General features: G+C 43.5%; 1 protein-coding gene across 1 annotated transcript in view; it reads left to right on the plus strand.

The window, feature by feature from the left end:
- The window catches only part of FAM135B (family with sequence similarity 135 member B), a 343944-nt gene that overhangs the window by 303997 nt on the left and 14779 nt on the right, over nucleotides 1–25168 (plus strand). The window contains exons 8-15 of the mRNA XM_038390454.2: nucleotides 3367–3520; nucleotides 6643–6692; nucleotides 9745–9900; nucleotides 12716–12789; nucleotides 16961–17115; nucleotides 18178–20317; nucleotides 22213–22379; nucleotides 23357–23448. Of these exons, the coding sequence (XP_038246382.1) occupies nucleotides 3367–3520; nucleotides 6643–6692; nucleotides 9745–9900; nucleotides 12716–12789; nucleotides 16961–17115; nucleotides 18178–20317; nucleotides 22213–22379; nucleotides 23357–23448 (2988 nt within the window). The remainder of the gene's footprint in view (nucleotides 1–3366; nucleotides 3521–6642; nucleotides 6693–9744; nucleotides 9901–12715; nucleotides 12790–16960; nucleotides 17116–18177; nucleotides 20318–22212; nucleotides 22380–23356; nucleotides 23449–25168) is intronic.

Here is a 25168-nt window from a genome sequence, read left to right on the forward strand (position 1 = left end):
ACATACAGATAGGAATAAAGTTCTAAGGTCTGTTCATAGTAGAGATGGTGAGCCACTCAGTTGCAAAAAGTTCTTTCAGAATCAATTCCATAGGTTATAATCCAAATAGACAGTTCATATGCAGGGTTTGTATAAATTCTTCCATGAGAAATACCAGGGTAATCCAGACTTGGAGCTGGAGACTTCAGTCTTGTGACTCAAGTTTCCCCTGACCAAGCTTAAGTAGATCTGAGATACAGGATTGGGGCCCTAGAATTCTTTTATAGATATCTGGCAGGCTGCATTAGCCTCTTGACAGTAGTTAATGCAGCAGGCATTAATTGGAGGAAGAAAGGTAATAAACATTATGGCTTAGAAGTCAATTCTGTTTCTTGTGTATACATAGGTAATTAGTTGCATTGATCAGCATAAGGCAGTTAACCATTTCAGCAGTTCATAGACAGTTTACTACAAACTTCAAAGAGAAATGTAGACAATGATATTATTACACCCAAGTTTCATCTAAATGTTAATATTCCCTTTTGGTCTCTGGATCAATAGAATATAGTAACATTGTTAACCTCTGACAAGATATAGGTAAACATAGACAAATACAGTCACTATCTTCTTCTACTTCGCTACCAATACAAGTCTACATTTCAAAGCACTAGTCTATCTAACATGGCTTTGTTAGCTATTTATAAGGAATGGCCCGAATTACAATTTATATACTTTTCTAATATGTTTTTAAAGGTTAAATTTGTGTCATTTAGCTTGCTAATTGCTTAATCCTTTCTGGTTTGGTATTACACTAGGTCTCCTGGCTCTTGCTCTGGACTGTCAGCGACTTCTAGATTCTGCCCAATATATTGTGCAGCAAGCAACATTTTTATAAATAGCATCTCCTCCCCCATTGTTCGCACTACATCAGTCTCTGCAAGAACCATTTTCACAAAACCTGTGCTTAGCTAAGGTGCGTTAACTGATCTCTGGCACAGGGACTCCAACCATCCATATGAAATCAATTTGAAAAATAGGTTAGGATTTTAAAAGAAAACAACATCTGAGAACTATGCAAACATGAATGTAATTAAAACAGAGTTAATTGATAAAGATTTTCACTGCCTTTAACTCACACATTTGTGATCCCACTTGATGTTTCATTTTCCTGGTTCTTATTATTTTTGTATTATCACGATGTTTTACGTCAAGAGAGGCTGCAAACAGACCCATTAAAATGTCATCTTGTTGTGCAACTAAGATCTAAAATATATCACAAATATACAATGTGTAATTACACCACAAATATGTGCTTCTGTTATTTAATATAGCATTTATTTGTCAGAATGGTTTTGCCTATATAACATGACAGTGGTATATTTTTGACTCTAAAAAGTTTAGCAAGCCACTTCCACATTTTTATCCTCCTCCAGCACCTTTTCTCTATTCATTCCCCCTTTCCACCTCCTCATGGTCCCCAGATACTGTATTGTGAATGTGGAGTGCTCAGATCTTCCAAACCTTCAGGATATAAAGCTAATATTTAAAGCACAACTCAGCGACACCCCGGAGGGTGTCTAATGGAGACTAAAATTTGCCAACAAGGAATACAAGTGTTGGACAAGAGCCCTGGCCCTGACTGATTCCACAAGGGCAAGTCCCTATGCTCATATTAAGCCACATTGAAATCAGTGGGGGTCTGTGCAAATGCAGGTATCCACCTGCCAGGGGACAGTTGGAGGGCTGGGATCCATATCATGGCTGCCCCTGTGTGGGTGCACCGAGGAGGAGAGGTTGCAAAAAGACCATTTTTCTACTCCATGCCCTTGTAATTCACTGCTCGGTGTAAGTTACGCATTCTCCTTTGTGTCTGATCCCCACTGGGTGTGAATCTGTTGCAGCCCCCAGCTACGGGGCCTGTCCCTTTAGCTCAAGCTGTGGAGACTTATGGGTGTAGCTTTGAGGTCCTAGGTTCAGTCCGTGGTGTGTCAGCCGAGCGAGAAGCCCCATGTTAGTGTCTTCCCACCCATCAAGACAAACTGCTTCCCTGTGTCCATTACAAAATCCCACCTAACTCCTGGGAAAATACACCACCAAATTCATGCTCTTGCAGGCCATGTGTGGGAAGATAAGTCCTGAGATACCCTCCCCTATTCTAAGCACAGAGAACTGCTGTCGTTTCACAGATACTGCTAGGTAGTGCCGGCGGGGAAATGTTGACTGTTCAGTGGTGTCCACTGCATTCTGCAGTCAGCAGGCAATATAGCAAGTGGATAGTAATCTGCACAGTGTGGAAATTCAGTGTGTGACATGTGCAAATAGAGCCAGGATTGGGATGCTTCTTGACATCTGAATCCCTCACTGTGTCGGTATCAAGCGCTGGAGTTGAAAAGGTACCACTGGGCCATTCTACTTACCCATATTCAGTGCAGGAGAGTTATGATGTGGTGTGTAGTTCAGCCGCTTTACTGTAGGAGGAAGGCCCAGCTGCACTGTGCAAATCAGTATCTGAACTTCGCTAGTGTTCAAGAAAGTTTGGATACCGGGGTTTGGTTTGGGGCTCTCTGTCCTTCTAACTTAAAGGGACAATGCTGATCTGAATAATGGGTACCTGCTCCTGAATTCCCTCTTTAAAGTGTTGTTTCTCTCATGTGGTTCTGGGTAAAACAGCCACACAAACAACAGGGGAAAGTTCTTCAGTCCTCAATTCTGCAATCAAATCCAGAGCTAAAGGCAGGATCAGGGCTTAGCTCACTACACAGGACGAACAGTGAAACTGACTATCTACAAAGTGCTGTCAAATGCACAAAGTAAACAAACTGAAAAAATCAGGGAAACATTTTTATCTTTTTTCTTTCAGTTCTAGTAATCTTAGGCTGTGCTCATAACAATTGCAGGCAGCAAATTTGTAGTCAGATTCTGATTTTAAATGGAGGGTATCCCTTTGACTTTGTTACAATATCGCAAATGCCTGCTCAAGCTCTACTATGTACATCTATAGGTAGGTGTAAAATACTATTCCTTTTTCACAAAAGGTTTTGGAGACTTCGGGTTTAAACATACTTTCTTCTGTCTGATTGCTTCCTCATATGACAGACCCACACTCAGGCTTCCTGCTTCTGATGTAGAAAAGGAGCTAAAGCCTAAGGAAAGGACCAGTCGAATCATGCTCTGAATATCCTCTTATGTGGTACCAAGTGTGTGGTTCTTTGTACACTAACGACGAGTGGAAGTAAAGATCGAAATGGATGTAAAGTAAATGGAATGAAATGGAAGTAAAGGATGCAAGATTATGGGGCATCTCACACTCACATTTTTAAAACCTCCAGCACAAAAGAAGAGCATAAATTCTAATTTGCATTTATTTTCTTCTGTTTCCTTATCCAGGGTAGCTTTTATGTCCCTTCTGAAAACTGCATGCAGCATGCATACAAATGGCATAAGGACCTGTGTCTGCTGCTCTTGAATGCATACAGAGGGCTTCATGCGTACTACACAGTCATAATGAAAGAGAATCCAGATTTGCCACAACTGAAGTTAGGTAAGAGAACAGACATTTTACATCGTTTAGTGTTAACTGGTCTCATTTTAAACATACCTTGTAGTAACTAATTTTTTCAGTTGGTTGTGGGATTTTACAGGATTTTTTCCCCTGATTTTATTTTTGGTGTTTATTTTAGGGTAATCATGAGCCAGGGCCAGATCATGAGCCAGAGCTGATGTAAATCAACATCGCTCTACTGCAATCAGTTTATACTAGCTGAAAATCGCATTAGTGTTTAGAAGGAATAAGTTATTATAAGTGTCCAAAAATAGTTTCCTTGAATGATATCTGGAATTGGTTGCCTTTCAAAGCCTTGAGCTTCCTATCTGGCATTGGAGAACTTTAGGAACCAACAGCCCGATGAGCAAATATTTTTCAAATTAAGGGGGGGAAACTCAATTTAGGGTAAATTTTATTAGAACATAGTCTCCAATTTCTGCTTTAGAATGTATTGCTTTTTACCACAGACGCCTTGATAATAGCATAATTACTACATGCTCTTTAAAACGTATTCTGCTTTTCTCCCTAATTCAGCAGTTTAATAGATTCTCCCCCAAAGCAGAAGCCACAATGGCTTTGTAGACCTTATAAGGCACTAGTAAGGATACTGGGTCCAAACCTTCAAGGCCTAGCACTGTTGTAGGGTTACAGGCCTGCATTCATGAATTTGTGCTCTCTCATGCTTGCAGTGGTACCGAGAAGTTAATTAGAAATGAAGAACTCCCCAAGCCAGCCTCTGTTTTCCAACCTGTTTCTTTGGATATAGGAAGTATGGCTGGCACTTTCATGTGTATATATTTTAAAAAGATATTAGCTGGCAAAATTAGGATTGCAGAGCTGATTGGAGAGACATGCCCCATTCCATTGACCAATGGCTTAAAAAAAGAGAGAGAATGTCTTCCATATCGATTTTGTAGGTATTATCAGAGCAGTCAGCTATAAAGCATTGTGCTGCATATCCCACTTTGGGGCTGGTTCCACCTCCCTGTCCTGCTGCATTCATTGTTATGGGCCGCATGTTCCCCTCCGTCAAATAACCTGCATCCAATTAAAAAATCTGGTTTATTTCATTCACACAGTGAGAAAACATCCTTAAAAACAGATCTGGTACTTAAAAGTTATTATAACTTGTCAATTACAGCATGACAACAAAACACAGGTGTAATGCATTTTGGTCATTGGGCACATGTAGAGGTTATTTGATTCACATGTTGGCAGGTTTGGAAGTTGAAAGGTGCAAGGTGGTATTGCTTCTTGTGTGTTTCATCTATCACACATATAAAAAAACCCCAAAACACATACAAGTTACATTTCTGCGTCCCATGGGCCAGATTTTCAGACAGTTTATGATGAATAAATAGGCATTTCATTTGCACACACTCTTGCTATACATGCAGATTCAGTATATGCAAATATAATTGTTTAGCCACTTATGAATGAAATCCTCCATTCTCATTTACAAGTCTAAAATATCTGATTGCAGGTTCAGGACTTTGGGGGCCTGATCAAAAGCCTGTTACAGTCACTGAGAGTCTTTTCATTGACTTCAGTGGGCATTGATTAGGCCCATGGTCTATACATACAAAATGTAATGATCCAGTTTCCATGTTAAGGGTATATACTACAAGGACTATACCAGCTACATTGCCATAGCTATGCCAGCACAGCGCCCTAGTGTAGACACAGCCTCCACTGAAGGAAGGGGTTTTTCCATTGGCATAGGAACAACACCTCTCCAGCTGATGGTAGCTATGTCAATAGGAGTGTTCTTCCATTGATTTATCTGTGTCTACACTGAGGGCTAGGTCAGCATAGCAACATTGGTTAAGGGGTGGATTTTTCACTCCCCAGACCAGCGTAGCTATGTCAGCCTACATTTTAGATCTGGAGCGAGCCTGAGAAACCAAGAGTGCAAATGCTTGTGTCCGGACTGAAGCATGAACCAGAACATTAAAAGATGGGGTGTGGATATGTGTGTTCATGCCCCCAGTGGTTTTGCCTATGAATAGGCAAAATTGTAGTTAGACACCCTTGTGTCAATTTGTCCCTTCCTGGTTACTCTGCACATTTAAATAGGAGGTGTTTTTGTATAGTCTTCCCTTGTGGCCATGTGCTATATACTCATTATTAGTGATGGCTCCTCCCTGCAAATTCCGCACGCCAAAGTTCCTGAGGTTTTGTTTCAGATCTCCCGTTTTTATGAAGTTTTGCAGAATGTCTCTACACTTGGTGGGGCACCCTTGGTGGGGCATAACTGCAGCATGGGATTTCCCTGGGGCCATCTAACTTGACAGTTGCAAGCTATAAAAGCTAGGTCTACACTAAGGCCCCAAACCAAACATTTTGGTTGGGACCACTGAGCATAGATGCAGAAAAGGAAACGAATGCACATGTTCCAAATACAGGATTTATTACTGACACTGTGGCAGGGCCCAATAGGTACCAGAGGCTTTCCAAACACAGAGGAAGGTACAGTCCCTGCCCCAAAGAGCTGACAGATTTCAGACGCAGAGCTGCATAAAGATTTACAAGCCTGGCTTGCCTCATTGCTCAGATATTGGGGAAGAAACAAAGTATAGGGCAATTGGCTGAAGCATTTGCTGCCCTGGAAGGCTTTTGCCAGGCCACTTAGCAGCTTGCATTTTGTTACTGTGTTACCTTGCATTATAAAGTAAGTAAAGGCCATAATCCTGCAAGGTGCTGGGTGCCTTTGGTGCAGTGCTAAACACTGCCAATAATCTGACCACAATGGAAGTTTGGGGTGCTCCAGCACTAGCCCTAACACAGCTGCTTGTTGGAAAAGTGGTAGGGCCTTTTGTAGCATGCATGCTCCCTTTCTGGGTCAAGCTGCTGCTTACATCACTGGGAGTCCCATGTAGGAAGAGCCAAATCCTGCAAGCTTATTTGAGGCAAGTGTCCCATTGAACTTCACCGAGGGTAGGTGCTGGAGTAAAATGAGCAGGATTTGACCATTAAGGAAAGAGAGGGGCTTTTGAGCAGAGATCTTGGGTGCAGAGCCAAGGAGACTCTTGCCAGGGAGGGTGGAGCACAGAGGGTTGAATGAGTTAATGTGTCACTTCTGCTCTTCTCAAACTTGGTTTTTCTTTTTGTATCCCCAGCGGAACTAGCTGTGGAAGATACGCTATCTCAACTTTGTACAGAGCTGCAGGTATTTTCTTTAGCAGAATGAATACGTTCACACAGTTTCCAAACTCACTGAGCCAACTGACTTGGGGAAAGCGAGTTCAGTGTCAGCAACCAGTCAAACAAACGTTTCCCTTGTACTATGACTGCAAATGCATCTGGGGCCTCCTTCATTGCCATCAAATTACTGACTGGACTGTTTTAACAAGGGCTGACACCTCCATCCCTAGGAACAGCCCCAGAGATCAGCTTAGTTAAATGGACTGAGCATGGGGCTGGTTGCTACCGACTCCTAGGTTATAATATATGCTACTGCTGATTGAGTGCAAGGTATATAGGACCAAATGGTCAAACATGGGTGCCTAAAGTTAAACAGTCGTATAAATAGGGAAGCAGTGAGTTGGTGTAAGGAGGTGATTTTACCTCTCTGAATACAGCATTGGTGAGACCAATACTGGACTACTGATGCAGTTCTGGTGTCCACATTTTGGAAAGGATGTTGAAAAATGAGAGACGGTGTAGGAAAGAGCCACAAACATTATCAAGAGCTGGAAAAAAATGCCTTCTAGTGAGAGACATAACACTCAATCTGTTTAGTTTCTCAACAAGAAGATTGAGGCCTGACTTTGATTACAGTGTATAAATTCCTTCCTGGGGAGAAAATGCTGGGTACTAAAGAGCTCTTTAATGTTGTGGAGAAAGGCCTAACAGGAACCAATGGGTGGAAGCCAAAACCAGACAAATTCCAATTCGCAGTAAGGCATACTATTTTATTTTTTTATTGTGAGGGTGATTAACCTTTGGAACAAACTATCAAGGGAAGTAGTAGATTATCCATCTCTTGATGTCAGATCAAGACCCGATGCATTTCTGGAAGCTGTGCTTTAGCCAAACACAAGTTATTGGGCTCAAGGAAGGGGTAACTGAGTGAGATGTAATGATCTGTTATGGGAGGCTAACCCTCCTGGTTTCAGAGGAAAGTTTTAAAATATGACCCAAGAGCACCCTGAAGGTTCATAAACTAGAAGCCAAATAAAAGAACCCCAACAGTTATTGTTATTTTAAAAAATCTTCTGATTTTTAAGGCAATGGTATGATTTTGGCAATGACTCCTGATTTTGTTAATGTTGGGCAATAATACAGTGGATTCCAGACTTTTCTGGGCTCCTCTGGAAGTCCCGAATGAAGGAATATTGCAGAATTCAGATAAATTGGGGGGGACTTGGAATTCAAGGGTCCTTCTCAGCCCTACCCATGGGCTGAATCCTGAGAAGTGCTGAGTACCTAAAACAAACTGGAATGGCTACCTCTCAGGATTTCTCAGACGCTTCTCATTTTGTATGACCCACTGTTATTATACAACAAGAACATCACAATTAGAGCTTGACATTAACCTTTCCAGTTATCTCAAGCCTGCTGAAAAGGTTAAGAGTCAATGAGCTGGAAAAATAACCATCATGCTATTTAATAACCCTGGGTATTAATGCAGCTTCTGCTTTGAAGCTTGCTCTCCAGGCCTTCGTTTACAATTTATGCAATAACTTAGTTGCTAATGTTTAAAATTAAAAGTAAACAGCATTGCTGACAGGGCAAGTTATTTCTTCTTCTAAGCAAGGCGGACCAGTTATACAAAATAAGGCCCTGATCCTGCAAAGAGCACCAGGCAGGCAGACGCCTCCACCCCATAAGCCCCTTTGATTTCCCTATTTGAATTGGAATGGGAGGTTGCCCACACTGCACAGATTGCAGAATCAGGAATACAGCAGTGAGGGCAGTGTAAGTACAATTAGGATACCCACAGTTACACACACACGTATGAACACAAGGATTACTTTTAATCGTGATTTAGATTTCCGTGCTCCTAGCCTTGGGAGTTTGACTGCGTAAGGACAGGGTAAAAATCAAGCAGGAACTTAGGATTCATTGTGGCGCTATGGTGAAAAGGGACTGTAGCTAGAAAAGAGACCTTTTGTTGGCTTGTTTTCTTTAGTTTTTTTAAGGGATAACTTGTGTTATTATTATTATTGTTGTTATTAATTTGTATTACTTAGGGCCCCATTGTAGTAGGGCTGTACTAACACATTTACCATAAAGCATAATTACTGTCTGTGGATTCTACTGCTACTATATGCTATAGAGGTTGGAGTGCATAAATACCAGTAGAATTATAAAAGAGAACTCTATAGCCTTGTATCTGTTTCTCACTCTTGTTCAAGTGTAGTAGAGAAAGGAGAAAATACACTGAAGAACATGAGAATGGCCATGTTGGCTAAAGCCAAGGTCCATCTCGCTCAGTATTCTGTTTCTGACAGTGGCCAGTGCCCAATGCTTCTGGCAGTTGGAGATTTAGGGACACCTCGAGCATGGGGCTCCATCTCTGACCATCGTGGCTAATAACCATTGATGGATCTATCCTCCATCAACTTATCTAATTCTTTTTTTAATCCAGTTATACTTTTGGCTTTCACAACATCCCCCGGCAGTGAGTTCCACTGGCTGACTGTGCATTGTGTGAAGAAGTACTTTCTTTGGTTTGTTTTTAACTGCTGCCTATGAATTTCATTAAGTGACCCCTATTTTTTTTTTGTTGTGTGAAGGAATTTTGGAATGTTTTTTCTTACCTTACTGGGCATTAGACTTAATAAAAAAAGTCACCAAGCTAGCGTGTGAAAGAGATGTGGCTCTAATCAAAAGTCATCACCAAGTCTACAGAAGAGGGAGCATCATTTCATATCCCAGAGTAAGGAGCACCATCTAGTGGATATATTGGAACCAACAGCCAATTGGCTGCATTCATTTACTTTTTACCTGCAATGAAAAATATTGGCCAAGGCTGGATTGTGCTCACTCCCCACTCTTCCCTTATATTTCCATCTTAATTTGTGCTAAAATACATGTGCTAAAATAATTCTATAGTAACTGCCTGATCTGGGATAAAATAATTGATAGGAAAACAGCATCAGCCCAGTTCTGAGTCAAGGATCATTCTTTTTTTTTTCTTTTTTTTAAGGGGACTTAATTTAATGTCCTAATTAATTCCACTGATCTAACCTCCAAACATCTTTCCCCCACTCCAGATGTTGAACAATCCAGAGAAGATAGCAGAGCAGATAAGCAAGGACGTAGCCTGGCTTTGCTCCCACCTTTTGGCACTATGGACCCAGTTCCTGGAGACAGTGACACTCCATCCAGAAGTCACAGCCTATCTTACTCAGGAGCATCACACGCTAAGGGTAATGCTAAGCAATTCATTCAGCAATGGCGATACCGACCTGATAGGAAGAGATCAAAGATGCATCCAGGGTGTGCCTTAATTAAAGTCACTGTGTGAAATTAACCCCCACACAGAGAAGCAGTTCAAAGCTTACCTACCACTTAAGTGATGCCTAAATCATTGTGTTGGCTCACTGCACAGGAGGGAATTTTATGCCTATCAAATAGCAGTTTTGAAATAATTCCTTCAACTATCAAATCCTAGCGGTTAGTTAAACAAATAGGAGCAAGTGGTGACCTTGTAACTTGTCTTGTCCTCACCTTGCGTGGTAGCCAGGTTTTCCAGCTGGATACCATTATGCCAAGAGGAAGGCATGTTGGAGTCTGGAATGCATGGCTCTGAGAGATCCAGGAAGATCTGCACAATCTGCAAGAGATGATGAAACAGGGAAACCAGGGTCTGCTTTTATAATTTTGTTTCAACAACCTCATAGACTCTTGGTACAAACTGCATTCCTTGGTGGGGCCTGTTAATAATAATCATTAATAAGTTGTTGTTACAATAGCACCAGAATTGTTATAGGCACTTCTCAGACAAGTACAAAAGAAAGGTCCTTTCTTTGAGCAGTTTGCAAACTAAATTAGCTCCATATTTTAGCCCCAATGCTATAAGTTCTGCCTGGGAAGATCCATGTCTCTTAGGGTATGTCTTCACTACCCGCCGGATCGGCGGGCAGCCATCGGTCCAGCAGGGATCGATTTATCGCGACTAGTTTAGATGCGATAAATCGACCCCTGAGTGCTCTCCTGTCGACTCCGGTACTCCACCGCCGTGAGAGGCGCAGGCAGAGTCGACGGGGGAGCAGCAACAGTCGACTCACTGTGGTGAAGACACCACGGTAAGTCGATCTAAGTATGTCGACTTCAGCTACGTTATTCGCGTAGCGGAAGTTGCTTAACTTAAATGGATCCAAACCCACCCCCCCCAGTGTAGACCAGAGCTTAGACTTCAGCAGGGCTCTGTGTGAGCACAGAGGTCCTCCTATTTAGCTTGCTGGGTCAGGGCTTTGGTGTGGATTTTAATTTGAGGCCTTAGTGACATGGATTACAAACAGGCTACTGTCCTATATAAGAGCTGCATTTCAGGACTGTACCTCTGACCATCCTTTGCTGCCTTATCAGTGTCCTGGCTTTTGAGTAGATCCTGGATATTGTGGGCCTGAAATTTGGAAAACCCTCAGCCACAATGGAAAAGAAGACCTGGCCTTTATAGAACACTGGTACTATACAGAAAAATGAGTACATTTTAAATATCGAAATACCAAATTAGTCAGTTGTGGTAAAGATTTGATTTCCCATGGCACCTGGATTGTCACAAAACATGTAAATTCCTCTGAAAAAACAGAACCATCACAGGGTCAAATACTTGAAAAATCTATCCTTCGTAGCTCCCTTAACACAGCTGCCACTGGAAATATAATTTTGTTCCTTTTGTTATCTCGTTATACATAAGCAGCCAGGATTTTCCTGCTCCTTAGTATCACACACACATTCTCATAGACATGCACACGCGTGCATATGACCATTTGGCTGCTGCCTATCTGATTATGCTGAACACACTAAACCCCACGTAAGCATGTGCTTAACTTTAACATTGATGTCAGTGGGACGACGTGTCTGCTTAGGGAAGCACGTGCTCAAATGCAGTGCTTCGGATCAGGACTTTCTTTATTATCTAACTCCTTCAGAGGGAAATGTATAGGAAGTAGAAGGTACCTTCAACATAGCACCTAAGCTAAAAAAACAACGTGGTCTAATGGCTAGAGCAAGGAACTGGGGTTCTTTGGCATGTTACTTGACTTGTACTTGCTCAGTTTTCTTTAAAATGTGTGCGGTCTTGCTTGCCTGGCTACATGAAGCAGTTTGAGAGCCTCAGACGTAAGGTATTATTATTGTTAAACAGCCTTTTTCAAGCTATGTTTATCTATTATTTTAGAAAGGCCATTTGTCAGAACACAGCTTGGAGGTTTAGGGAGATGTTGTAACTTTGTTTGTATGCTTTCTGCTGCCATTCTACAATGCTGTATTTTACAAATAACAGTAGTAACGTAAGGACTAGAGTCTTAACAGATTAATTGATTTGATTATGTATCTTGTTGGAGTGCATAGAAATTCAAAGCCTATTTCTGAGCAGATAGTAGTACCAAGTTCTTTAGGAGTGTATTTTTTCATAGTAAGTGCTCTGCAAATCATTTCAAACCTGCAGCTATTTTGCAATCATTTGTCCATTGCTTTATTGTTCTCTCTAATGTCCATGCAAAAATTTGGAAAACTTTAATTTGCAGATATCATGCCATGCATGTATATGTTTCTGATAACGTAGGGTTTCTTCCCCTCTATGTTCATGTGTAAGAATGGGAGTTACTGTATATCTTTGTGCAGAAGATACCATTGATTATTGGCTTTCCTCATTTAATAACTGCGCTATTGCCATGTCAGCTGCCGGGGAAGGGAATTAGCGACCCTAGTTTTAAAGCCGCAGAGAGAACTGTTAAATTCCACGGATGCACTGCTTCTAAACAAAGACACAGCAGGTACATTGGAACAGATTCCAAAATATTTCCAAGGGCCGTGTCTTCAATCCTAAGAGGCTTTGAACATCTCAGGCCATATTCACCGAGAAAAACAAAGCAGAAACCCAGTTGAATTGGTGGAGCAACCAGGGTGCCTAGCTTCCTTGTGTCACCAGAGTGGTGCAAAGCAGCTGGAGCAGGCTTCCATGCTCTCGGTGTCTTTAAAAAGCTTTAACGTGTGATCTTTGTGTTTCATACCCAGGTAAGAAGATTCTCAGAAGCATTCTTTTATGCTGAGCACCAAAAGCTAGCTATGCTGACCTTTCAGGAAAGCCTGTAAGTAATTCCTTTCACCTCCCATCCCTGGCACTTGGGCCCTGCAAGCAAGTGGTCTCTTAAAACTCCTTGTGTTCCAGACCCCATGCCGCCACGTTATCCTTTCTGGTGCAAATCCATGCCTTTCCTCCTTGATCTTCAGTGGGCATTTGTACTCCATACAGAAGGCATTGGGTCTATTTTAACCTCACTGCAGTGTAAATCCATTGAAGTCATGGTAAAAAATTACACAATGCATGATCCAGATCAGGCCCCAGAGAGTTGTAATCTTCACACACCTGTGATAGGCAGGTGGGTTTTTTTAAGGCTTGTGGTCTAAAGCATGATGGAGACTGTGGCTGAAATCCCACAATGAGGTGGCAGCAAGTGCCAAATGGTCCTAAAAACTCTTTTCTCCTCCCCACTCTCCCCAAGTGGGTGAAACTCTCTTGGGTGCAGCCATGGTAGAGCTGGGAGGATCCGGGAAGGCAGACAGGATGGTGCCGTGAAGCATCCATCAGTGGTTAACACAAAGCCTTGAACATGAGCGCTGGAGCTGACAGCTCAGAATGGGCAGAATGCCGGGTGGGTGCTGGTAATAGTGGGGCTCAGAGTGGATGATGAATTGCAGGAGAATTAGCAATGGAAGGCTGTCAGAGAAAATAAATCTGGTACTGGGCTGTATTCAAAGAAGTGTGTTGTGGATAACAAGCAAGGTAATTACTTCCCTCTGCTTGACGCTTCTGCTTAGCCCCAACTGGGGAATAGAATTGGGACCCCCACCCATGATTTTAAAAATACTTAGAGCCAAATTCTGCCCTCGGTTACACCTGAACAAACCCTGCTGCCTTCAGCTGGGTTGCATGGAGTTGACTGCAGGCAGGATTACACTTCTTAGCTCATTTAGAGGCAAGTTTAGCAGAAAGCAACAAAAATACTAAAAGATGAGGAAACTAGGCACTGTCTGGGGAAATGTTAAGGGAGGGCCAGGCTTATTCTGCAGAAAACCAGGCTGAGAGGAGGAAATACTTGCTCGCAAACATGATCAGGGATGTTAGCGATGGAGCAGGGGGCAATTATTTTCATTAAGCAACTGAGTCAAAAAGCAGATGCTCTGGGCTAATGTTATTGTACAGCAGGAACAACTTAGATTAAAGATTAGTGAAAATGTTGTGGTCTTAGAAGAGTTCTGCAGTGAGACAGGTTGGCCAGGGGGACTGTGAAGCCCCCATTGCTGGAATTTATCAGACTGGAGACATGTCCTTCAGAAATGGTTTAGGGATAGTGCCACAGATTTGCCAGCGTGCAGCGGCATAGGTGAGGATTCCATATAAGGATGCCTGCTTCAAAGCTGTAACTGGAGACATGGGGTCCAATGTAGTGCATAGTCTACCGCATTGTAAAGAGGAACAGCGCAAGGCAGCCACAATGTCAGTAGTGCTTGGGTGGATGGTTGTATAGGGCCTGCCCAGCCTACGAAAGTGGGTAGTGCTCACTAGTGAAGGATACATGGCCAGAGCGGCCCCAGATGTGACCCTTCAGCTCATTCTCTCATATGGAGCCCCAAATATAGACTATAGCTTCCTGCTATATCAGCACCTGGAGGGAGAACATAAGAAAGGCCATACTGGGTCAGCCCAAAGGTCCATCTAGCCCCATATCCTGTCTTCTGACACTGGCCAGTGCCAGGTGCCCGAGAGGGAATGAACAGAACAGGTAATCATCAAGTGTTCAACCCTCTGTTGCCCATTCCCAGCTTCTGGCAAACCAGGATTTATGGTTGAACAGTTGGACCCAAATAATTGTGAAACAGCCAAAGTAAAGTTGAGGGTGAAATGTCAGGCATGAGAGGGCACTTGTCTGGGATACAGAGATCTCCTGCATTAGCGTGAGAATTGAGTAATATGTTTACAAGCCTGTTGTTTGAGTTAGCATGATCCATTTTTTTCCCTCTGACATGCACAAAGTTTGTTGTTTCCAGTTATTACATGGTGATTAACTGTGTTTCCCCGAAGGAAATCTGAAATATGTGCACTTCTTCACCATCTCTGTTCTGTGGAACCCATCCCATAGTGCTGCCAACTAATGCCATCTCTTAAAAGCTTGTGTTGTCTTCATCTCTATTTGTTAGAATACATAGACTAGCTAAAGAAAGATCCAAATAAAATAATCTTGCATTTGAAACATGTTTTCCCACTTGACTGGGGAGAATTTTGGCAAGGGGACATTCAGCAAAACTGAAAAGCCACCACATTTATAACTGAAAAAATGAAATACTTTTGTTCACCATGCCTCACTAATATGTGGAACTCACTGCCACAAGATCTAACCAAGGCTCAACATTTTATATGATTTCAACAAGAGTTAGGTATTTATATGGATAATGAGAACATCCACAGTTATATTAGAGAGGATAGTAGGGAGATCCATTTCCATGATTCTGGGCATGAAGCAATCATTAAGTTATGTGGGGAAGGAAGAGACTGTGCTGTGCAGCAGGGTCTTCCTAGTGCCACTCAGTGTGTGGCAGGTTAGTGTGCTGTAGATTAACACCCTAGCTTGCCACACCCCAAATCTTTATACAGAAAACCCCTGAGACATTTTGTCTCAGTTGCTTCTTATTCTCCACCCCAGCTCTCTGGTAGTTTCCATATGGGACAAGCCAGGAATAAAACCAGTACACGGACAATAAATTGGTTGTATTTTGCTAGTTCTCCATTTTCCCTGGCAGTTGTCATGTCATTCAGCTCTGGAGCAGGAAGAGTATAATAGTCACTAGCCATTTCTGGGCCAGGTCTTCACCCCAGTTACTGGAAGGGAGTGCATGGCATCGCATCCCACTCAGCCCAGTAGGTGACATAATATATAGGAAGGCAGACTGCACACCTTGAAAAGAAGGCGCCCTCCTTGGGTCGTGAGCTCCGAGGAGACAGAGCACCTTTTGTGAAGCCATCGTTTCTAGGAGAAGCTGAGTAGGCACCCAGTTCTGAACAAATGGAGTCAGATCAATTTCTCTAGTGATTCCTATGAGAAGCTATGTGGGGACTCTAATTCCATAACATGGAGGTGATTCGACCTGATTTTTAGGAGCGTTGAGTGTCCACAATTCCAACTGAGGTCAATGAGAGTTATGGGTGATAAGCACCTCAGTAAACCAGGCCCATAATGGGCTCAGTTTCATCACTTAGCTACAGATCTGACAGGGAACTGGTACAGGGCCCTACAACCCAGAGGAAGCTCTAGAACAGTGGTTCTCAAAGCCGGTCCGCCGCTTGTTCAGGGAAAGCCCCTGGCAGGCCAGACTGGTTTATTTACCTGCCGCGTCTGCAGGTTTGGCCGATTGCAGCTCCCACTGCCCGCGGTTCGCCGCTCCAGGCCAATGGTGGCTGCGGGAAGTGGCATGGGCCAAAGGACATGCTGACGGCCCTTCCCGCAGCCCCCATAGGCCTGGAGCTGCAAACTGTGGCCAATGGGAGCCGCGATCGGCCAAACCTGCGGACGTGGCAGGTAAACAAACCGGTCCAGCCCGCCAGGGGTTTCCCTGAACAAGTGGCGGACAAGCTTTGAGAACCACTGCTCTAGAAGGCAGGGAGGCATAATCCTCTCTGCTGTTATAGGGCATACACGGGAAGCATCCCTTGTGATGACACAGTGTGTACCCTTCTCTCTGTATATCCAAGGGGGAGCATGACCCTGCCTTTTCCCCGGTTACCTCCATCCCTTTTGGGGTGGCTTGCTCTCCAGGAGTTTCTAGGTGGGAGAAGACACTGCAGCAGTAAGAAGCACACAAAGGGCTGCAAAGGTTTGGAGGCACCACAAGAAAAGGCTCCTTGCAAATCCACTCAGCTCAGCAGACAGGTGCAATATAAATAATGCAGTGTAGAATACTAATGTTTTATCCTGTTCAGCATGTCTCAGTCCAGTCCTGCCAGGTGCCGAACACCGCCCTCCTGTTTGCTCCACAGCACTCTCCCCTCCCGTGGATGTGGTTGCTCAGCACTTCTGAATACTAGCCCATTTGCTTAGTGCCTAAATATGGACTTAGGCACCGAATTTTAGGCACCTGTATTTCAAAGCACTGGCCAGTGCTTTGGTCAGACTCAATCTGTTTTGCTGACTAGATGAGGTGAATGATGGCGAGGCTGCACAGTAACTCATCCCACACTTGATTCCCTCCATGTCTTGCTCTCAGGATCCAAAGTCACAGCCAGATTTCTACTGACGTTCGGATTTCCGAGTACCTCACCAGCATGCCCCCTCTCCCAGCCGAATGCCTGGACATTGACGGGGATGGGAACACAATCCCGGTGATTTTTGAAGACAGATATGTGGACTTCCCTTACAAAAGTGAGTCATGCCCCTCAGGCTGTGCCCTCAGCCCATCTTGCAGGCAATGCGGGGGCAGGACTGCTCCCAGGGGATTGCAAGAAGTGGTGTGGGCAGGTCGGTAGGTTCACATAGCCTTAGACAGTCCTGAACCAGTCCTCCAGTGTGGTGTTAGAGGGCTCTATGGCTGCTCCAGGTTCCGTCTTTAAAATGAGGCCTAAAACCAAGGTTTTCCCTACGACTTTTGGTCAATAAAGATCCTGTGTAACTTCTCACCCGAGTTAGGGGCGTGTTTTCTGGTCATGTTTCAGCATGGTGTGAATGATTCTGCTTATGGTACCTAATGTCCCCTGTTGTTTCAATCTGTTGAAACAACACGTCCTGTTACTTCCCATATACACTTCCTGTTACTTAGACATTTTCTTTCTATGAGGTGTTTTTGTTGTTTTTTAAGATTAACAGGTTAATTCCAAGAATTTGAGGTAAAATCTGAAACAAACCGCCCTGGAGTTTTCATTTCAGCCATTAAGTGGAAATGAGGTGGTGGTTTTCATTATTAGAGTGACATCTAGTGGTGGGAAAATCCTCTATAAAATATTTCATCTCTGGCTTACCAGAACATGAAATGTTGAGAGGTTATAAAGGAAGCTATTTATTGACACTAACACTTTTTTACTAAGTACTAAGGTACTAAGATCTGTGGTTTTATTTTACAAAAAGATATCTGTAATTCTCAGTTTTCCTCAACTTTTTACCAAGTATTTAACAGGAATATTTTTTAAAAAACTATCCGTGTTGCAAGTGGTCACGCTGTAATAAGAATATAGGGCTGAATTTACAAGAGCATCCACTAGTTTTAAGACATCTAAGTTGCCTGATTTTTAGAGGTACTTAGCGCTCACAGCTCTAAGTGATTTTAATTTAACCATGTAGTGAGGATAACAGTTAAAAGTGAATGCAGCTTAAAGAATGTTGATCAGGCATGTATATGTGTGGTGTATGCATGTAGGAGGGTGTGCGTGTGTATAATCACCTACAAACATTTTGATTCCTTGTATAGGCCATTATTTTTTTTTCTTTCAGGTCAAAGTGTGGATGTTTTCCCAGCTTTTGAGGTTCCTGAGATGAACGGTACACAAATGGACTTAATAAACAACAAGGAGGCTCTTGCATCAAATGATGACATTACATTAGCAAAGGGAGATTTCAGGAAAGATACTCTGTTAATACATACAGATAAAATAAATGGGAATGCCTCCTGTATCTACAGCGATATTGCAGCTGATGCTTATATGGCTAAAGCTTTGACCCAACACTCCTCATCTCAGGCATATACAGTCAACAAGGAAGTCCAAAGGAAAACAGATGTATCCCATGAAAATACATCAGTTTCAACTAAGGAAATTATTTCTGGCTTGGGACCAGGCCTTTTAAAACACAAAGCCGAAGATTTCCAAACATCAGTGGATGTTTCATTAAAAGACGACAGACTTGCTATAGGTGTTACATGCGTGGATATGGAACCCAGCAATAAGGATTCTCATGAAAGTGAACCCATATTAATCATTAATGCTTTGGGTGACAGTGGAACTAGTGGTCTCTTAGACAGCACTGAGTTAAGTAAAGCAGCTAAAACTGCTAATTATGAAAATATTCTCACTTCGGATGAACTTGCATTAAATGAACTAAACTGTCTTGAAAAACCAGTGGATCAAGACAACAAGGCTCTGTTACCAGCTTTGAAAGCGTTACCAATCAGTACTTTTGGTTTATTAACCCAGACAGCAAAAGATGCCCTGGAGGTGAGGTCATTTGTGAAGGAGCAAAGAGCCGAGGAATGCGAAGAGTTTACCCTGATGTCAGGGGTCATAAAGAGATCTTCGTCAATAATATCCGACTCGGGCATTGAAAGTGAACCCAGTTCAGTGGCTTGGTCCGATGCGCGTAGCCGGGCTTTGGAGCTGCCTAGTGACCGTGAAATGCTGCAGCAGCTGGTACGGAGGCACACCATACACAGAAACTCTCTAGAGGGTGGGCAAACCGAAAGCAATACAAGCTTGCCCAGTGGGATCCAAGCGTCGCTGACATCAATTAGCTCATTGCCGTTTGAGGAAGAAGAGAGGGAAGTAGAACTTACAAAGCTGACCAAATCCGTTTCTGCGCCGCAGATCAGCAGCCCGGAGGAGCCCACAGACACTGTAGATCTTTCCAAATGCAATAAAGCAATCTTGGAAGTTGCAGAAGGGTCCTTGCAAAGCTACATGGAAGTGACGTGCAGAAGCATAGCAATAACAGGGAACTTTTCGGACTGTCAGACTGCCGGGGAAAGTGAGCGATCAGAACCAGACATCGCCACAGGAGAGCATCCTAGCACTGCGCACAAACAAAGTAACAGCAGCGCTGAGCTACCAGAAGAAGTCGAAGACAAGGAAGGTTTTGCAGAAAGAGTTTGTAGGTTGAAATATGCAGGACAACCTGTAAATCTAAAGCAGTACAGATGTGATACCTCTGAATGCCAGGCAGTGCAGAGAAATGAAGAGTGCAGCTTGGAAACACGGAGTGTCACCACATACTCGGACCCCAGTAGCGTGCAGTGCGGTGCATGTAGCGAGGATCTGAAAGATGCACTTAAACCTGTACCTGAGGGGCTGAAAATACGTCAAGACTTTTATTCCAGTGTTACCATACCAGACTTTGAGAATTTCTCACATGGCCTGAGCGAGGTACCAGATTTTTGCTACGCTGTTCCAGCCTCATCAGAGACATCGACTGAATTTGGTTCAACGAGAGGAGAGTGTGGTAGCCCTGTCGCCAGTGAAACCCTGATGTCATGTGAAGAAATGCAGGGCTTACAAGAAATTGAACTCGACGACACATCTGCGCTGGTGGATTCTGCTGCAGGATCTTATTGTGCCGAATATCCTCAGGAATCAGATGGCGTGGAGCATCGGCTCGTGGCTAATGGCAGCACTGGCTTTCATTCTGTTGCCACAGAGGGGTTGGCACTGGAGAGCCGAAAGGCCGTTGAGGTGGTTAACCTGTCTGTTTCTTGCACAGCCACGTGTCTTCCCTTTTCTTCGGTGCTTAAAGAGACTCCTGTGGTGGCTGGCTTCTCTTCAAAGCAGGCTGCTTTCCCTATTACACGCCAGCCTTTAGGCTCCTTCGGCATTGTCCCCTGCACTGCAGATGATATGGAGGAAGAGGCCAATGAAAGGATGCTTAGGTAAGATTGTCTAATGGCTTTCTTTATTAGAGCTGCAGTCACACCTAGAGACCCCAGTTGAGGTCAGGTCCCCACTGTTCTAGGTGCTGTGCCAGTGCACATTAAGAGCCAATCCCCACACTGAGGAGTTTAGAGTCTAACTAATCCAGACAGACAAAGGATGGGAAATGGACTGTAACATAACCCTCACTGTACAGATGAGGAATTGAGGCATAGAGAGGCTAAGCGACTTGCCCAGGGTCGTGCAGGGAGTCTGTAGCACTGCTGGGAACTCAGATCCCTGAATCACAGTCTTCTGCCTTAGCCCATCTTTCCTTTCCCCTTACTTGGGGATATTTTGCATGGATAGCCTAGCTGACAGCACAATACGCAAACCTACCCATCACAGAGGTTTCCATTACGTTTTGTGTCCTGTGCTGTGCTGGGAGTTATCTTAAAACATTGAGGCGAGTAAGGGCTAGACCAGGCATAGGCAACCTATGGCACGTGTGCCAAAGGTGGCCCGAGAGCTGATTTTCAGTGGCACTCATACTGCCTGGCCACCGGTCCGGGGGGCTCTGCATTTTAATTTCATTTTAAATGAAGCTTCTTAAATATTTTCAAAACCTTATTTACTTGACATACAACAATAGTTTAGTTATATATTATAGACTTAGAGAAAGAGACCTTCTAAAACCGGTAAAATGTATGACTGGCACGCGAAACCATAAATTAGACTGAATAAATGAAGACTCGGCACGCCACTTCTGAAAGGTTGCCAGTCCCTGGGCTAGACTCTTAAAAGGTCTGTGTTCGGATTCCTAGATTTGTTTAGGTCGTTCATCAAGCTCCTCTAACCCTCTGTTTAATTTTGGAGCCACCTAGTGGCTGGGTTTACTCTCATGTATTGTACTGTACTCTCTGGCTTTATAGCTGTCTCTTCTGCCTTCTCCTTCTCCAGATGAACCATGGTTGTCAGGCTTTGAGGCCCAGATTCAACAAAGCACTTAAGTTTGTGCTTAAAGTTAAGCACAAGCTTAATTCCTTCTCTGTTCAGCCAAGCAGTGTTTAAGTGTGTTGCTGAATCCAGGGCCTTAAATCCCATAGCGTAAGTCTTAGATTGTGACCCCCCTTCCTAACTTTTTGGCAAGCAAAAGTTTCTGAACAGCCCCACTGAATCCAATAGGATTACTTGTGTGAGTAAGTGCTCCCCAGTGAATAGGATGGTCACAGTCTTGCCCCAAGACTGAAGCTAATGTTTCCCGGCATGACTGTGAAAAATCACCTTAGGCGCTTCCATGTGTGGCCTGATTCTTAGAGATGCTGAGCCAGAGGCTGTTCAGTGTGGACTTAGGAGCCAAACTGTAGGCCCCAGAGCTAGGAAATGTTAATCTAGCTGGAGGGGCACTGAACTGCTCTTAGCTGGTTTGTGTCTGGGTCAAAGCTACTATTCCTTTTCATGGGATACAAATTTGCATCCATTTGTGCAACTATCTGAGTGGGTAGGAGGAGGAGACCCATCGTCTATTTAGCTCAGATTTGTTTGTTAATGTCTGTCTAATTAGCCCTGCTGGGTAGATCTGGACACCACGTTTTCTACGATACAGCTACATAGCCTTGTATCTCCCTGTTAGGGTGACCAGAAGATTTTTAGCAGCAAACCCGCTTTGGACTCTAGCAGGTGAGATACTACTGGGAGGATCTCTCTCACAAGAGGTAGCTCACTCCCTTTTGGATCACAGGCTATCTACCTGCCCACCCCAACCTCCCTTAGTCACCCTAACTTATAGGACAAAGTATACAGGCCTTCACCTTCAAAGCTGAAAAGGGAATTTATCGCAAGTGCTCATTCCTAGTTTAAAGGTTTTATTGTTGAACACCCAGTTCTCCATGTGATTAATTAGTGTATTCTCCAGTTTTTATCAGGCCAAAGAAAAGTTTAAAAAAGAACTGAAGATTGAAGGATTTCTGTACAGTGACTTATCTGTACTAGCTTCTGATATCCCATATTTTCCACCAGAGGAAGAGGAAGAAAATTTGGAAGATGGAATTCACCTGGTTGTCTGTGTCCATGGACTGGATGGTAAGGCCTGAGAGATAAGCTGTACAGAATTGCCTCATGGAGTTTATTCATATTAAAAATACAGAAATCAAGATCCTCTGCTGGTGTAACTCAGCACAGTCCATGGGTGTCACTTACACCAGCCAAGGATCTGGCCCATAGTATGTTGTTCTGTATAATGCTGCTGGAAAGGATCTGAGCAGAAATTCTACATTTACTCCACAAATGCTTTTGTTACAAAATGAAGAATTTTGACAGATTTTTGCACCCTAAATCCAACCTTTTCTGCCCAGTAAAATGGTCAGCCCCTTCCTTCGCATTTCACAACCGTCCGATCATTTAGCAAAATATCATCCAGCAAAAAGAAAACTTGGTTGAAATGCCGTCACTGAAGGAGAGAAGGTGGCTGGCTCTGGGGAAGGTGAGTATTGTTCACTCTATAACATATGCAGCAAACAAAGACACAGGAAGGCTGGATTGTGTGTAAGTCACGGGGTACAGGCACAGCACCCCAGGGGATACACTGGCAGACTACTGTGCCTCAGCCTCACCCCTTGGAGTCACAATGTGTTCTAGGTCTCCCCTGTTTGGCTTGGGAATGAAAGGGAGTTATTTGCTGTCGTTCTTAAAAGGGCAGCTTATTCCCCCATCTCCGCCGGCCAGCCAATAGTGGGTAAAGTGGCAGAGGTATCGGGATTCCTATTCCCTGCCAGTTCCCATCCCTTCACATCCCGGGGAACATCTGCAGCACCTGCAGCTAAGATCTAGGGAGCCCTCAAGCAGCTGCAAAGTTTGTGGGCATTCCTATCTCACTGCTGCTCCCCTGCATGGCTGTGTCAGGGCTTATCATAACGCAGTGCACCATCAGTCACAGCTGCAATCCCTGCGACAACTCCAGGGGAAGTGTTGAGATTTGAAAAGAACATACTGAACAGAATCTGTAGTATTTACCCTGTTGTGAAATGAAATCTCTTATCAAGTGCTGTTTCTTTTTGTAGGGAACAGCGCAGACCTGCGACTAGTAAAGACTTTTATAGAACTGGGACTCCCTGGTGGAAAGCTGGACTTCCTAATGTCTGAAAGAAACCAGGTAATACAGGTCCAGGTTCTGTCCTCCTTTACATCCCCTGCAGTCCCATTAAAGTCACTGAAAGTTAGCCCTTGCAGAGCAAATATCAGGAATTGTACATTTCAAAGGCTTAGGGCCAAAACCTACACATCTTCAGAAAAAGGCCCATTGGGAGTTTTGTGAAGGGTGCAAGATTTAGCATGGCTATCCTGCACCAGCTCCCACTCAAATCATTAGTACTTTTCCTCATTGGAAGGCAGCTGTTGCTGGCCTGATTTTATTGCCACTGAAGTTAGTAGCAAACTCTCCATTGGCATCAGTGGTCCAAGGATCAGACCTTCGGAAAGGAGATAATTAAAAACAGCACGTTAAATGGCAAGTACAAAGGTCTGATATATCCATCTATTGTATGATGTGCAAAATTATGCAGAACAAAAAGAAAACAGCCAGCCTGATGATGTTCATGTTAAATGTTCAAGAGGATACTGTGGTCTGTTTAAGGGAGTTGGTACTGCTGGTTTCAACTAAAGCATCAAACAGTTTTCCTTTGTGTAGTATATTTTGATTTATTTGCTCGTATGATAACGAAATGCCCTCGGGAAAGGTAATCGGTTGCCTGTGCAATGCAGAGCAGGGCCACATCCAGAAACAGAGCAAGGGTTTCAGTGTCCAGTCAAAAGCATTCATCTGTTCTATTAACAGTACTGGGAAACTTTAGAGCAAAATATTCCAATTTGGGTTGCAGTGCAGATCTTTTATCCAAAGATAGGTTGCAACTGAACAACCTGTGTTCTCTCCCTGTTCAAGTTTCTGTTGATGTCAGCAGCCATTCTCGGAATGCAGAAAGCATGCAAAGTAACATTAATGATGATCGTATTTTGCACGTTCGCCAAAGGCTCTCAGTGCACTTTACAAACATGAAAGAGTTAAGCCTTACAGCACCTCCATCTACTGTTATTTAGCATGCGTGGTGAGGCAGCATCACCCTCATTTTATAGTATGGGAAACTAGAGCACAGCAAAGCCAGCAGCTTGCCGCTGGTCACAGAGCAAGTGCACGGCACCACTAGGAACTGAGCCCAGGTCTCTTGGCTCCTGCTGCTGTGCTTTTAGCCGCCATATCCTCTTTCCTCCCTGAAACAGAGAACCATATGGAGACTGTAACAGATCTGCAGTGTGAGCTGTCTAGAAAAAATTTGCCTTACAAGGAAAACTGTGAATCTATGTCATTTCGAAAGGCACTAAAGTGATATTGAGGAATGGAAACACAGACGAGTGAAATAGGAGGACTCTGTGTGTGTTGTGTCTAGGCCTTACACTTGGGATGGTGTTTTTCCACTTCTAAATAACCTACAAGATTCAAGATAATGAGCTTAGGAGGAAATCATTAATTATCGATGCAGACAAAACAAACAGGCAGGAGGTTAGTAGACTGTATTTAGTTTATGAGAACATTTATTTTAAGGCAGCACTGGAAATTGGATATGCTCATGTTCTCCTTTGCAAGAACTGCAATTAGTGAGATGAATTTTGTCACAGAAGCATTAATTACTAGATATGTTTTCCCTAAATATCTGTTCCAACACTGGATGATTGTTTCCCTGGCATCTCATTAGTTTTGAATTTGATTTAGAGTCCTGACACAGTTCTAAACAAGAATACTCTCCTGCAGTTCTGTTGACTAGACAATTCATAGTTTGTTTTGTTGTGTCACAAATGGCAGTATTGCCACAGGCAATAAA

The sequence above is a fragment of the Dermochelys coriacea genome, chromosome 2 (genome assembly GCF_009764565.3).
Source record: "Dermochelys coriacea isolate rDerCor1 chromosome 2, rDerCor1.pri.v4, whole genome shotgun sequence".
In the NCBI taxonomy this organism is placed as follows: domain Eukaryota; kingdom Metazoa; phylum Chordata; order Testudines; family Dermochelyidae; genus Dermochelys; species Dermochelys coriacea.